The following is a 14,083-nucleotide window of genomic DNA, read 5'->3' on the forward strand; positions in this document are numbered from 1 at the left end:
AATTGATAAGGATAGGGGATGTCGTAGCGGTAGCGATAATTAAATGGAGGAAGCGATGAGTTTCCATCTTTATAGAAAAATCTTAATCGACATGTTAACGATATTAAGACTTTGTTACAGATCTTTAATAATCATTCATACTCATTAAGTAGTTGTAACATAATAGAATATCACAAATACAATTTCACCGACTGTAATTATTGAAGTATAGGCTAATCAATCAATAATATTTCTTAAAGATACCACTAATGCACTACTACTTAGAGTAATTATCAATTTATAAGCTAATCAATCAGTAATATTACTTAAGAATACCACTAATATACTTCTACTTGCTAGAATTATTATGTAATAGACTTATCAATCACTAACATTACTAAACAATACCTCTAATACAACGCACTTTAACCATTGTCAATTTATAAGCTAAACAATCATTAACTTTAATTAAGGATGCCACTAAAGACACTTCTATTTATACTATCACTTTTTAAACTTATCACTTATAACATTCTTTAGAGTGCTATCACTATACACTTTTACTCGCTACAATAAATAAGTGGTAATACTTAATTTTCTTAGGATAAGTCTAGAAATGTAATTTAACTGAAAAAAGAAAAAAAAACATTTAAACAATTACCGAGGCGCTATTATTTGTTTAAAAAATGTAAAATAATTATTTATTAAATACTCAATTTTACATATTTAATTTACCAAGAGACGTCTCTCGGTAATTTCAAAAAGAAAACTCAAAATAATTATATCTACTCTATCGAGAGACTCCCTCGATACATTTTATTTAATTTTCATTTATTTTTTATTAACATACTGATGGTGTCCCTTGGTACAAGAAAAAAGAAATTCAAAATATTTATATTTATATTACCGAGGGTCTCTCTCAAAAATTTTAATTTATTTTTTATTATGTACCGATAGAGTCTCTCGGTATAGTCAATTAAATGTTGACTTTAAAAAAGTCACATAATTTACCTAGGGATGTCCCTCGGCATCTTTAAAAAATAATTAAAAATTAAAATATTTGACTTTTTTGAGGGACGCCGTGGCAAAGTACCTCCGAAAAGCGACATGAAATCTATCCCTCGGTAACCCACGCAGGTAAATAGCTTGTTTTTAGTAGTGAGCGTATGAGAGTGATGAGAGGAGAAATACTTCATTCTAGGGCTTGAGAATATGAAAAATAAGAAAAAGAACTGAAGTCCCATATTTATACTATAGCTGAGTCAGAAAAATGTACGGGCACCATGTACGGACCTTACATAAATGTACATACAATGTAGCCATACTTTGAGTGGCAATTTACAGAATCCTCGATTTTCCGCAAGTGAGATACGTGATACATGTAGGTCCGGTACAAAATTATACGGTGGAAAGTACAACCCGTACTATTTGGCCGTACTTGGAATGTCAAATTCTTGTGACCTCTAATATTCCCTTGTGAGGTATGTCCTCAAAGTATGGCCCGTACATGAATGTACGGCCCGTGCAAATGACGTGAAACGTCCTTTTACCGATCTGAGGCAAATTTTCAATCCAACAGTTGCCACCTTGGTTTCTAAGTCTGAATAAGGCTTAGTTAGAAGGTACGAGGTGTTACATAAGGTGCCAAAGGACAAAAATTTAAAACCAGCATTTGAGGGGTAAAAATTAAAGACCACCCCAAGATAGGGGCATTCATATATATATATATATATGTGTGTGTGTGTGTATATATGTATATATATATATAGTCTATATGCCGCCCCGCTAAATATGTACTTTTCTTTATATTTATAGTCTATTTATATGCTCCTTAGATTATGTGTTAGTAAATTATGACTCGTTTTGAATTTCTTGTATTCTGAGACTTCCGCTTTTATGTAAAAATTTTATACTCACTTCTAATATTTTATGGTTTACATATTTCATGCAAGATGGTTTAAATTTGTGAGGGTTTGCTTATTGAGTAGTAACTCTGTAGATGTCTATCACGGCCTTGGATTTGGACTGTGACATAATTTGAATTACCTTGAAACAATGGTTGATTTTGTGTCGGTAGCCATAAAAGTGAAGTAGTTGCACGGTTTGGCCTTCAAATGGACTGGTCTTTACTTTTTGCCGTTCAAATGGGAAGACATAGCTTGTGGATATTATGATGCGTAACTTTTGCCCCTATTTTGAAGGGTAAAAATTAAAGACCAGCACAAAATAGGAACCGAAGTGCAAATGACCCCATAAAAGTGGCTATTTGTCAAAATCATCCGGTTCCAGATCCTTATGAGTGAAAATTTTGACAGTCCACTGTGGAATAGCCCAACAAGTAGCCCAAGATTACCATAGGCTGCACGCAGTTAAGCAGAAAGAGCCACCTGTATTTGGCGGTTAATATTTGAATCAAAATCCTTCAGGAATCGTCGCAACTCCTCTCAAAAATCCTATATAATCTTTTGGAAACCACACAACCGTTTGCTATAAGATTTCATTCTGTCTTTTTCTTTGAGAAAATAGAGTATTAGAGCAATATTGAATTCAACATCTTCTCTTAATTATTCTTTATGAAATCACCATTAATGGCTACCCTTGCTTCCCGCTTGCAACACTCTGTCACTCCCAATGCCCTCAGATCATATTTCGCTGAGTTCCTCTCCACTTTCTTTTTCGTCTTCGCTGCTGCTGGCGCCACCATGTCTACCCGTGAGTTCTCCTTTCTCTTTTTCAAGAAAACAAATTTGATCTTCAAGACTACATTTTACGTAGTAAACTATTGTAAATTACCACAATCATAGTCAGACGCGGAGCCAGGATTTAAAGCTAGTGGGTTTGGGATTCTAATTCGTTTAAGTTACTGGGTCTTAAAGTAATAATTTATACATATTAAATGAGTTTTTCAAGACAAATACAAATTTTGAACCAAAGTTACCGCAAGTCTTATGCTAACTCCGCCCCTGATCATAGTAGTGTATGATGGCATTTCTGACTTGTTAATTAAAGTGAAATGGTGCTCTTCAGTGTTGTGTAACTTATATAATGCGATTTTACAGGGAAAATGATGCCTGGTGCGACATCAGATCCGTCTAGTCTAGTGGCAGTTGCAGTAGCAAATGCATTTGCGTTGTTCGTGGCAGTGTATATATCAGCCAATATATCCGGAGGCCATGTGAATCCGGCTGTGACGTTCGGCATGGCTATTGGAGGCCATATAAGTATTCCCATGTCTATATTCTACTGGATTTCTCAGATGCTTGGGTCTGTCATGGCTTGTCTTCTTCTCAAATTCACTAACCAGGTTAGTTATTTTGCATATATATAGCTTTCGGTTTTAAGAAATTTCCATGCTTGTGGTCCTTTTTACATGTTAAATATCCCAACATTTGTTGAGGAAATATACTGTTGTCTCCTTATATGATCTTGCGCATTTCCCAACTATGAGTTAACTTTTGCAATTGAGTTTGGTTTGAAATTCGTTTGCTTAATTAACACGTTCCTCTCAGTGCCAATTTGCCAAAAGAATTTCATTGCAAAGACTTTCCCTTTACTTGTGTTGCAAATTTTAGTTACGTAGCAATGCTAAGTTCTAGCAACATACTAGAATAGCCTTATCTCTAGATCTTGCCAAATGAAATAAGCTAGAGAATTTTCAGTTTCACGTTCTCTAATTTCCTGAATCCAATGATCAACATCTTGAATCTGAACTCATTCTTCTATAATAATTTGCTGATTATGGTACACACTGATTTTCTCTTTTTGTAATAATTGCAGCAAATTCCAACACATGGAATTCCTCAAGACATGACTGGTTTTGGAGGAGCAGTACTCGAAGGCGTAATGACATTTGGTTTAGTGTACACAGTTTATGCAGCTGCTGATCCTAGACGTTGCGTCCATGCAGCAATAGGGCCATTGGCAGTTGGCCTTATTGTTGGAGCAAATGTCATGGCTTCAGGCCCATTTACCGGGGGATCAATGAACCCTGCTTACTCATTTGGCTCTGCTGTTGTCAAAGGCAGCTTCAAGAATCAAGCAGTGTACTGGATTGGACCTTTCATTGGTGCAGCCATAGCAGGGCTTGTGTATGATAATGTGGTTTTCCCTGCACAAGTGACTGAGTCTTTGATGGGAATAGGTGGTGGGATTACTGTTGTTTAAGTGCTGCAGTTTTTAGTTGCTTTTGTTGTATTACTTATTCATAGTCTGTAAAATAGAATGTTGCCTTTTCTTTTGTAGAACTTCAAATTGCTTAATCATAGTCTAGTTAGTTGTTTTAGTGGCAAATTAAGATTATTTAAGACTTCTTTTTTGTTATATTAATGTCAATTTAAAGAGTGAAAATAATGCTCTCAACTACTTTTTATAAAACGCGTTATTTGGATAACGATCATCAACCATAACTCCCAAAAAAGGACCATACGAGGAATAGGATTCCCCATCTATGAACCCACCTGCTTATTATCTTCTTGATGATCTAGTCTCACACATTAAAATGTTAGCTAACAAGTCCACCAATGATCTAATGATCTACTAGTCGATTCATCTTGAGCTGATAAAGCGGTTAAAGGCTGCTATCTTTTCATTGAGTCAAGTATCCAAATTGTGAACTGTTGTAAGCAATTTTGCTATCTAAAAATACGGACTTGGCAACAGATCATACTCAATTGAAGCTTGAATAACCCCAGTCGATAAATAGAGCCCGTCCATCCTACTTCAGACTATTATGAAGTAATCAAACTAGTTTCTGTTTTTATGCAAAGAAATAGAATGAAGCATTACTCGCGTTGATAAAACTGATTTAAACTATTGTTTTGCCTTTTTTTTTTTCTTTTTTTTTTTGCCTTCTACAGAATTCAGGTTGAGAAATTTGGTAACATGCGATCACAACTATATCAACGGAAAGTAGATACGCGATCCTCTTCTTTCTTAATAGTACATATGCTTAATACATAGACAACGCTTAAACATGTGAACACATAACAAAGTGTTTCTATCGTATATTTTTTATTCAAAGTGTGTGTTCTCAAGCGATCATTAAACATTAAGTAAGGTCCATAAATTATTTTTAGTCCTTATAATATATGACTCGACGTTTTTAGTTCCTTCAAGTAGAAAAATATATTATATTTGGTGGTTTATAGAACTATATTACCATCAAATATAATACAAAGCGGGAGAAATGGTTTTTTGATCCTTTATATTTTTTTTTAGTTTTATGACTCTTTTGCGAAGATTTTTTTTTTTTTTTTAGCACATAGATCTAAAAAAATTATTTTCTTCTACTTAAATTGTAAGAGGAAATATAGTAAATTTGTGAAATTTTCACAAGCAAAATCTCCCCCAACAAAGCCAGTAAGAGAAGGGTAAATGAACAAAAAAATTCATTTGCTGTTACCAAGAAGAGCAGTACATAGAATAATATGTGTTCAATATCCTTGTCTGGGAGCATAATAGGAGTGAGTGACAATTGAGAAAGTAGGTCGACAATGGCGCCTAAACTCGTAGCTCTATCCTCCTTATGCCCATTCCATATTCCCAATTACCAAAATTCAGCGCTTAACATGTACAAATTCCACACTACTCCCAAACCCAACCTTATCCTCTGCAAATCCACACAGACCACTATCTCAGAATCCGAATCACCTGATGGCTATGGTGCTGCTGCCCCGACCCGAGGTGACATATATCTTCAACGCCAACAAGCTTCATCTGGGTTAGCCACAACTACAACTAACAAGAAAAAGAAGAAGAAATTAGATAAAATTCTTAATGTTTCCAACTTGGCTCCTTGTTGTTACGGCTGTGGAGCTCCGTTGCACACATTGGAAGTGGATGCACCGGGTTATGTTGACCAGGAAACATACGATTTGGTATTTCAAACTTTGTTAGCTAATGCGTTCTATGTTTTTGAGACAAGGTCTATTTAGTTTTGGGACTTCTACTAAACTAATTTATCCTCAATTTTTCAGAGATAATGGTCAAGACACACCTCAAGTGTCATTTTTTTCTTTTGGCGATTTTCTACCTGAACTATCAGCTCTTTGCTTTTTCTTCCTATTATTTACCAAAACACGCCTCGAAGCTAACTAGACCAAGTGTTTGAATACAATAGCCGAAAGGCGCATGACAGCTTAATTTGCCCATAAAATTTCGTCCACATGGCAGATTACTCATTAATTTTGTGGTGTGTTTTGATAAATAGTTGGTGATAGTTCAGGTGGGGAATGCAAATACTTGATAGTTCAGGTAGGAAACTCGCAAAAAAGTGATACTTCAGGTGTAGTTTTGACCATTATCTCAAAATTTTAAGTTGGTTAAGTATCGTATTCACTAAATTTGTTAGATTGCTACTGTTATTTCCAAGGTATGGATTGTATAAGTTTAGTGTTGATGCTTTCGCTCCCTTTTGTTTATTTTGGATGGATGACAGAAAAAGAAACATCACCAACTTCGTAAAATTCTTTGTGGACGGTGTCGCCTATTGTCTCATGGGCACATGATAACTGCAGTAGGTGGAAATGGAGGTTATCCTGGAGGCAAGCAATTTGTTTCAGCAGAAGAGCTTCGAGAAAAGTTGTCTCATTTACGCCATGAGAAAGCTTTGATTGTTAAATTGGTAACCACCGGAAAAACAACTCCAACTTGTTTGTAATTCTTAATGATATCTAGGGTGCTGCCAGAGTAATATCCTGACTGCTTTATTCATATGTCCACTGTCCTATTTGAATGATTATACAGCTTTGTCCTGCATTGAATATGTAGGCCTCGGGCTCAGCTTGGGGCTTAGCTTCTGCACATTAGGAATCTTAGATAAATCTGAACACCCTTGAAACCAGGAACTAATTGACGGATAATAACAATTTCAAGTAGCATTTTTCTTGTTACAAAATTGAAGATTGTAGTTTACAATGAAAAACATTACTTATTATTGATGCTAAGTATACAAGTGAGTTTTTTGCAATGAAGTCATTGATGAGCAAAGGCTTCCATCAATTAACAATGTCAGACAAATTAAGATCTTATCTAATGGGTTGAAGAATTACCATCCAACCTTGTGAAAGCTTGTATTTTAGTCTTAAGATTGATCACACTGGTGTTATTACTCTATTGACAAAACAATGTTCTCACTTTCAAATTCATGTCATCGACTACTAAACCTTGTTTATTTGTGTTTTCTACGCTCTTTGTGCTTTCATGATCACCGCATGTAGGTTGATATTGTAGACTTCAATGGCAGTTTTTTGGCTCGTGTGCGAGATCTTGCTGGTGCAAATCCCATAATTTTGGTTATAACTAAGGTAATAATAGCAACTAAGTGATATACAGTTAATGGCAATTCTAACTTGTATATTTTTTCCGACTAACATATTTTGCATTCTCTATTTCACTTTCTTAAGGTGGATCTTCTTCCAAAAGAAACTGATCTTAATTGTGTCGGTGACTGGGTTGTGGAAGCCACAATGAAGAAGAAGCTTAAGTAAGTTTGAGGTGTATTATATATCCTTTATATATTAGACTCGTATGGTGCAATAGAAGTTATAGCTTCAGCTTGGATTAGTTGGCTTGCTTCTTTTGAGGTCCTAATTGTCAGTTAGTCATCTATAACCAGTATTGCTTTTGCGTGATCCTTTTGGAGATCATGTTCACTTGTAGTAATTTGAGTATCTCTCTCCTATTTAGTAATATTCAGTTAGTGATTGTAGTTAAGGTAAATATCATGTCAGACTTCTAATCCCGAGAACAAAAAGATCACATAAAATCTAAAATAGTATGCTCCTTTTTACAGTGTTCTGAGTGTTCATTTAACAAGTTCAAAGTCATTGGTTGGAATCTCTGGGGTGGTGTCAGAAATCCAAAAAGAGAAAAAGGTCAGTTTCTTCTCTATGAAGATGTAAGATTACAATTGTCCATTTTTGGATAAAACTGCCTTTGTTTTGTACGTCTATTGTTTGAAAATATGAATTTTGATATGTGCATATTCATCCACTATCTTCTTAATGTTATTTTGACGCTTACCAACTTTCACTTGGACAAGAAGGCAATAAATTACCATCAGGAGTTCCTTATATCTGAATAGGATGTTTGCAGTCCATCTTTTTTTTTTTTTTTTTGGATGCTGATCAGTATATTGTGGCCATTTCCTCTGAATCTCATTAATCATCCCCCAAAGGAAAAGCCTCATATTTGCTGCAGCTACTGTTTCATGCTAGTTCATCCATCACTGAATGTGCTGATAAATAAATAGACGTGTCATGATTCTGTTTGATGGATCTCTTTAGACAGAAACTGGATAAAGTTAATTATGAAAGAGATTGTATCTGGATATGTAGTAATAAAGACACCTAATGGAATAAAATCAATCTCTTCAAGTAAAAGTTCAACCATCTTGCTAGTTGCATTAAAGGCTTGTCAATTCTTTTTTATAAAATTAGATATCTTGTGATCATTATTCAATACTTGGACGCCCAATTCCAACTTGAAATAATCTTGGCTGTCCAGTATTTTTCGGATCAAGCCCAATCGCTTCTTCTTTCAGCTATTATATGAACCTTCTCGTTTTTATTCTAAAGGATCTTTATTACTTTGCAAAGGAACTTTCTTCCTGCTTAACAACATATCTTAGGCTTTACTTTTAGATTCCATTTCTTCACACCATTTTACGGCTTACTAATCTGCTATTAATATTTTCCTGCAGGGAAGGGATGTATACATTCTGGTTAGTATCTAACTTGGAATCTGAGGAGTAGTCACATTTTCTTGTGTGTGCTGTGTCTTTGTGAATTCTTCATTTTAGTTCTTAGTTGTCTGGAATCAATTTATGTAAATATCAAGTGCTATTGACTTTTCAGGGCTCAGCAAACGTGGGAAAATCTGCATTCATCAATGCGCTGTTAAGTAAGTCGTTTATGAGCCCCTGTATTCATCAAGCTGTTGGTGGGTGATTTAGTACATAGGTTTAGTTCTTAAAAGTGTTTTCTCTTTGGGGGGTCAAATGCAGTACCCGAGTTGCAATTCATAAACCCTTCTATTGCTGTAATTTTGTTATTTTTCTTATTTTTTCCTTATCAAAAAAAAAAAAAAAATCTTGTTTTTTCCGATGACACTTTAAAAAAGAGCAGGTTCTAGTATCTATGGTCATAGAGTTTGTCTCAATTTGGAATTTTGTTCTGCGAAATCACTAGAAAGATCCCATCAACAAGTCTGCCTGCCCAACATAACCTAATATGCGGATTTACTTTTTCTATTACTTCCAACATCATATTCTATGAGTTTAGCTTATCAGTTTCTTCTTATTTAATAGATTATTAATATGAAATTTTACCAAGTGATGGTCGCTTCAATTTCCAATGAAATCTTGCTTTGACCTGGACTAATGTGCTACCACTATAATGGCAATCGGGAATTGTAATTTTCAATCTTCTCTTTTAATGCATGCTTGTTCTTTAAATCTGCTCTTTCATTGCTTTGTCCACTCCTCATTTTTTTCTGTTATTACTATATCTTACTGTGACTGTGTAATCAGATACGATGTCATACAAGGACCCAATTGCAGCCTCTGCACGAAAATACAAACCAATACAATCAGCTGTTCCTGGAACGACACTGGGTCCAATCCCAATTGATGCTTTCCTTAGTGGTGGGGTAAGTGTATCTCACTATGGCAAATGATCATCCAACTTCTTTATGTGATAGCTTCTAAAATGGTGTTTGAATTACCGGGTGCAAGGGAAAGTTAAAAAGTGTAGTTCTTGAATCTTTAAGAGGAAGAGATCCTATCTAACTTCAATTAAACTCGTGGGAACTTAATTTGCGGTTGAGAATTTTTTCCCCTAATGCTTGAATATTTAGTTCCACAGTGAAACTCTGTTAGAATAGTACTAAAACATTTGACCAAAACTTCAAGCTGCTCATAACCTTTTTGAGTCTCAAACGAAGCCCAGGAAACCAAATCTACACAAGGCTGATGACAGGGATGACAAATCATTCTTGAGAAAAATGAATAAAGATTCATAATAGCTGATGACATTAATCAAAGTCACCATAGCTATTGTCCTTAATGTGACACACACTAATTTGCTGAATGAATCCTATGAATAAAGATTCATAATAGCTGATGACATTAATTAAAGTCACCATACCTATTGTCCTTAATGTGACACACACTAATTGCTGAATGAATCCTAACTTTCTCGTCTTTTCTTTTTCTCAAAAAATATTCCAACATTAAAGATGAATACTTGATAGATTGATATTTCTTCCAATTTGTGTGATTTTAATGAATACTTGATAGATTGATATTTCTTCCAATTTGTGTGATTTTAACAGTTTTATGTGCTTTATTACAATTTAGAAATTGTATGATACCCCTGGAGTCCATCTTCATCATAGGCAAGCTGCAGTTATTCATGCGGAAGATCTCCCTACTCTTGCTCCACAAAGTCGTCTTCGGGGTCAAGCTTTTTCAGTATGCTCTTTCTCCAACATTTGATTTAAGAGATTTTGATGTGATCAAACTTGACGTGTATTAAGTATTTCTCTCCTTTTTTCCTGGTTTTCTAATGTAACAGAGCTCTGCGCTAAACTTGGACTCACAGATAGCTGACCGAGTGAGATCAAGTGGCTTGAATGGATTATCAATATTCTGGGGAGGCCTTGTGCGAATTGATGTTTTGAAGGTTTCTCATAAAAATCTAGTCTCCTTTGCATATATAAGCTTTCCCAATCAGTCAGTTTCAGTTGGTGCTCACTTTAATATTACTTCAGGTTCTCCCAGAGACTTGTTTAACATTTTATGGACCCAAGGCATTGCAAATTCACATAGTGCCTACTGAAGAAGCAAATGAATTCTACCAGGTAATGCCAAACTCTCGTATTTATACTAAGTGGTCTCTGACCTTTGACCTTTTCGGTGTATGGATGGCAATGTAAAGGAAAGAGAAAAAAGCACAGCACACGCAGATACAGAATTGAAAGAAATATGGAAGTTTCTTTTCTGTTTTTTTTCTTCTTTTTCTAGGAAGACAGTTGAATGAAGGAAAATTAAGTTGTAGAATTCATGGGTTCTTATTCTTTTTGTTCCAACCGTTGCTTACCTTCATGATAATTTCATAGCGAAGCCATAAACAATAGGTAGAGTAGTTAATATATGTACTTTGCACTTGAAACATCTCTCATTGTCGCAGAAAGAACTCGGAGTTCTATTGACACCTCCGACAGGAAAAGAAAAAGCAGAGGACTGGATGGGACTTGAAACGAAGCGCCAATTACAAATTAAGTATGAAGATATTGAGAGGTGAGCACATTCATGTCTCACAAATTGTGACACTATCTTCTCTCTCCAAAAAAAAAAAAAAGTGAAATGTGACACTATCTGGATGCCTAATATGCTTCTTTTTTCTCTCTGTTGCAAATTGTCGCTATAGACCTACCTGCGATGTGGCTGTATCTGGTCTTGGATGGTTCTCTGTAGTGCCAGCCGGAAAATCTAATCCAGTTTCAGAAGTTGCAGCTGGAGAGCTAACATTTGTTGTCCATGTTCCGAAGCCAGTAGAGATTTTTGTTCGACCTCCTATGCCTGTTGGCAAAGCTGGAGGACAGTGGTACGACTACAGGGAGTTGACAGAGGAGGAATCAGAAGTGAGACCCAAATGGTTTTTCTGATTGTTACTAGTTTGAGTTTTACCTTCTATATGATTGACGGTGTTCTTATTTTTTACATTATTAGATCACATAAATGATAACTGTGGGTAATCGTCGTAAAAATAGGTGCCTAACCTGGGAAAATAGTGCAGGGTACCTGCTACGAGTATACAAGGTTAATGTAAAAAAATCTTGCACTGTCGGTGTATATAGTTTAAATCCACTCTGAAATTCATTCTGATCGCTTCAATCCGAATATATCATGCATATGCTGTCTGTAAAATAGCCATGGTACCAATTTTTGCAGCTGGCTAGGGGAAATCTATCAATTTGACGGCCATAAATCTCTAAATATTCCACCAAACCCAAAGAGATGATAGATCTGACTGCAGCATTACACCGTAGAGTTAATTGAGGAAGACAATCCAGTAACAGACAAAATTGTATCTATCATGTTCTACGCGTTCTCAAGGGAATGCCCGACTTTTAATTTTTTTTATTTATTTTTTTAAAAAAGAAAAGAAGGAAAAATGTCCCAACTTGGGTAAATTGGATAACATATGCGTCCTGAATAGATATATGAGGCGTGAGTAATACAAAATTCATATAACCAAAAAGGTGTTATAGTTATACCTTTATTTTATTCCTTAACTAAAAATCTAGGTTTATCTAATACTTTTGTTCGGGAGGCTCTGCTAATGGGGACTTCCCAGTATTCCTCCCTAACAATTGTTATATGTTATTTTTTTATATGCAAATAAAATCTTAGTTTAAAAGAGAAATCAAAATGTTTGAATAATATTATAGTACGATTAAAACACATGTAATAAACTTAAAATCTTAATAGTCGCATTTACACATTTTCCGTAGCACTTAAATAAGTCAGACATCATGGAAGATACCCAATTAAGAAAAGCAAAACAATTTAACTTTATCTATCCCAAAACGGTTGACATTTTTTCTTATCCTTTGGTCAAAGAACGTGATTCCTTGAATAAGAATTTTGATTTTGTTCTCCATCATTTTTGTATATCGGAAAATTGCAAACTGTAGTGTGTATATGTATATATATATATGTATATTAATATCTAAGCTTTATATAGAAAAACAACCTGTTCTGTGTCTAATTTAGCTCAAAGGATTGGTTTTGATAATCCACAAGCGTAAGAGCAATTTGCAAGTTAAGGAATTGTTTTCTTCATTTTCTCAATGTTTAAAATCCAAGTCATATGCTGAGATGTAGTCGCTGGCTACATCCGAAATTAAGAGAAATATTTTATGAATGTCTGGTCCAAATCATAGCGGTTTTTTTTTTTTAAAAAAAAAAAAGAAGTTATATATACACTATTAGAGTAGTTTAAACTTTTGAAATATTAGTTATTATTTTTATCGGATCATTAATTCATACTTTATGATAGAAATTTACCTATGATAAGGTACAACTCTAATTAAGTCAATCTAGGGAGTGTTTGGTAAATGTTTTGTTGAGAAACAAGTGATTTTCTTATTTATTTTCTGGTGTTTGATAAGTAAATAAAAAATAATGTCTCAAAAACATTTATATGTAATGTAGGAAAATACTATGTGGAAGGGGATGTGACAATTAGCTTAAAAATGCCACTTATGAAACTTAATTTCTGTACTCTCATTAGGGAACTCATTTTCTCTAATTTTAAGGAATTTGTTTTCCTAGAGAAAATGTTCTCCAAATATTTTGATCCACCAAACATGATATACTTTTTTTAAAATATTTTTCAAAAAACATCTTCCTCTATACAAATCACACCCCCTAATTTACAAAAATATAGTACATTGAATTTGATGGGGTGGTTGAAAAGAAACTGGGGGTGCAAAGATGGCTAGAATAAAGATAAAATAGCACTTTTGACCTTCAAACATGCTCGTCTTTAATTTTTGCCTTTTAAAAGTGAACTTATGTCTAGTGGGTATAAATTGTTTAAGGATGCAAAAAAAATTAGCATTTCTTATGAGAGACAAAAATTAAAGACCAGCACAAAATGAGGACAAAAGTGTCAATGACCCACCAGAATAAAATCACGAGCCTCGAAACATTTTTTTGTGCCGATTGCCCTTTAAATGCTCTGGTCTTTAATTTTTAAAAACTTTACATGGCATAACTAACTACTAATATATATTTATTTTTAGTAGCTATAGTTTAGATTAATTACATCTTATATTGTAAGAATAATATGTTAAATACAATTAATAGCTACATATATATTTAAAGTAGAATACTTTATTTTTATTATTTATAAAATAAATTGTCTTGACTACTACTGCTCTCAGCCGCCGGAGCTCCGGCCACCGCCGTCAACCACCATTACTGCCAGCCTCGCCGGAAAAGCCATCTCCGGCGAACCACAACAACACCACATACAAGTTCGCTAGAGACGCAACAACACCACCACAACCACCCCTGGCCGCAACAACACCACAA

At 34.6% G+C, this 14,083-nt stretch overlaps 2 protein-coding genes across 2 annotated transcripts; both read left to right on the forward strand.

The window, feature by feature from the left end:
- Positions 1–2,416: 2,416 nt before the first annotated feature.
- On the forward strand, positions 2,417–4,341 carry LOC132058364 (probable aquaporin TIP5-1). The gene is made up of 3 exons (XM_059450896.1): positions 2,417–2,691; positions 3,039–3,283; positions 3,757–4,341. The coding sequence occupies exons 1-3, from the start codon at positions 2,553–2,555 to the stop codon at positions 4,141–4,143; spliced, it is 771 nt and encodes a 256-aa protein (XP_059306879.1). The 5' UTR covers positions 2,417–2,552; the 3' UTR covers positions 4,144–4,341.
- Positions 4,342–5,405: 1,064 nt separating this feature from the next.
- LOC132056696 (putative nitric oxide synthase) lies at positions 5,406–11,860 on the forward strand. The gene is made up of 13 exons (XM_059448999.1): positions 5,406–5,855; positions 6,416–6,601; positions 7,197–7,283; positions 7,383–7,462; positions 7,772–7,853; positions 8,681–8,701; positions 8,835–8,880; positions 9,509–9,627; positions 10,337–10,450; positions 10,554–10,661; positions 10,750–10,839; positions 11,169–11,278; positions 11,409–11,860. The coding sequence occupies exons 1-13, from the start codon at positions 5,472–5,474 to the stop codon at positions 11,644–11,646; spliced, it is 1,665 nt and encodes a 554-aa protein (XP_059304982.1). The 5' UTR covers positions 5,406–5,471; the 3' UTR covers positions 11,647–11,860.
- Positions 11,861–14,083: the final 2,223 nt, after the last annotated feature.

This window comes from Lycium ferocissimum, chromosome 5 (assembly GCF_029784015.1).
Source record: "Lycium ferocissimum isolate CSIRO_LF1 chromosome 5, AGI_CSIRO_Lferr_CH_V1, whole genome shotgun sequence".
Classification (NCBI taxonomy): Eukaryota; Viridiplantae; Streptophyta; class Magnoliopsida; order Solanales; family Solanaceae; genus Lycium; species Lycium ferocissimum.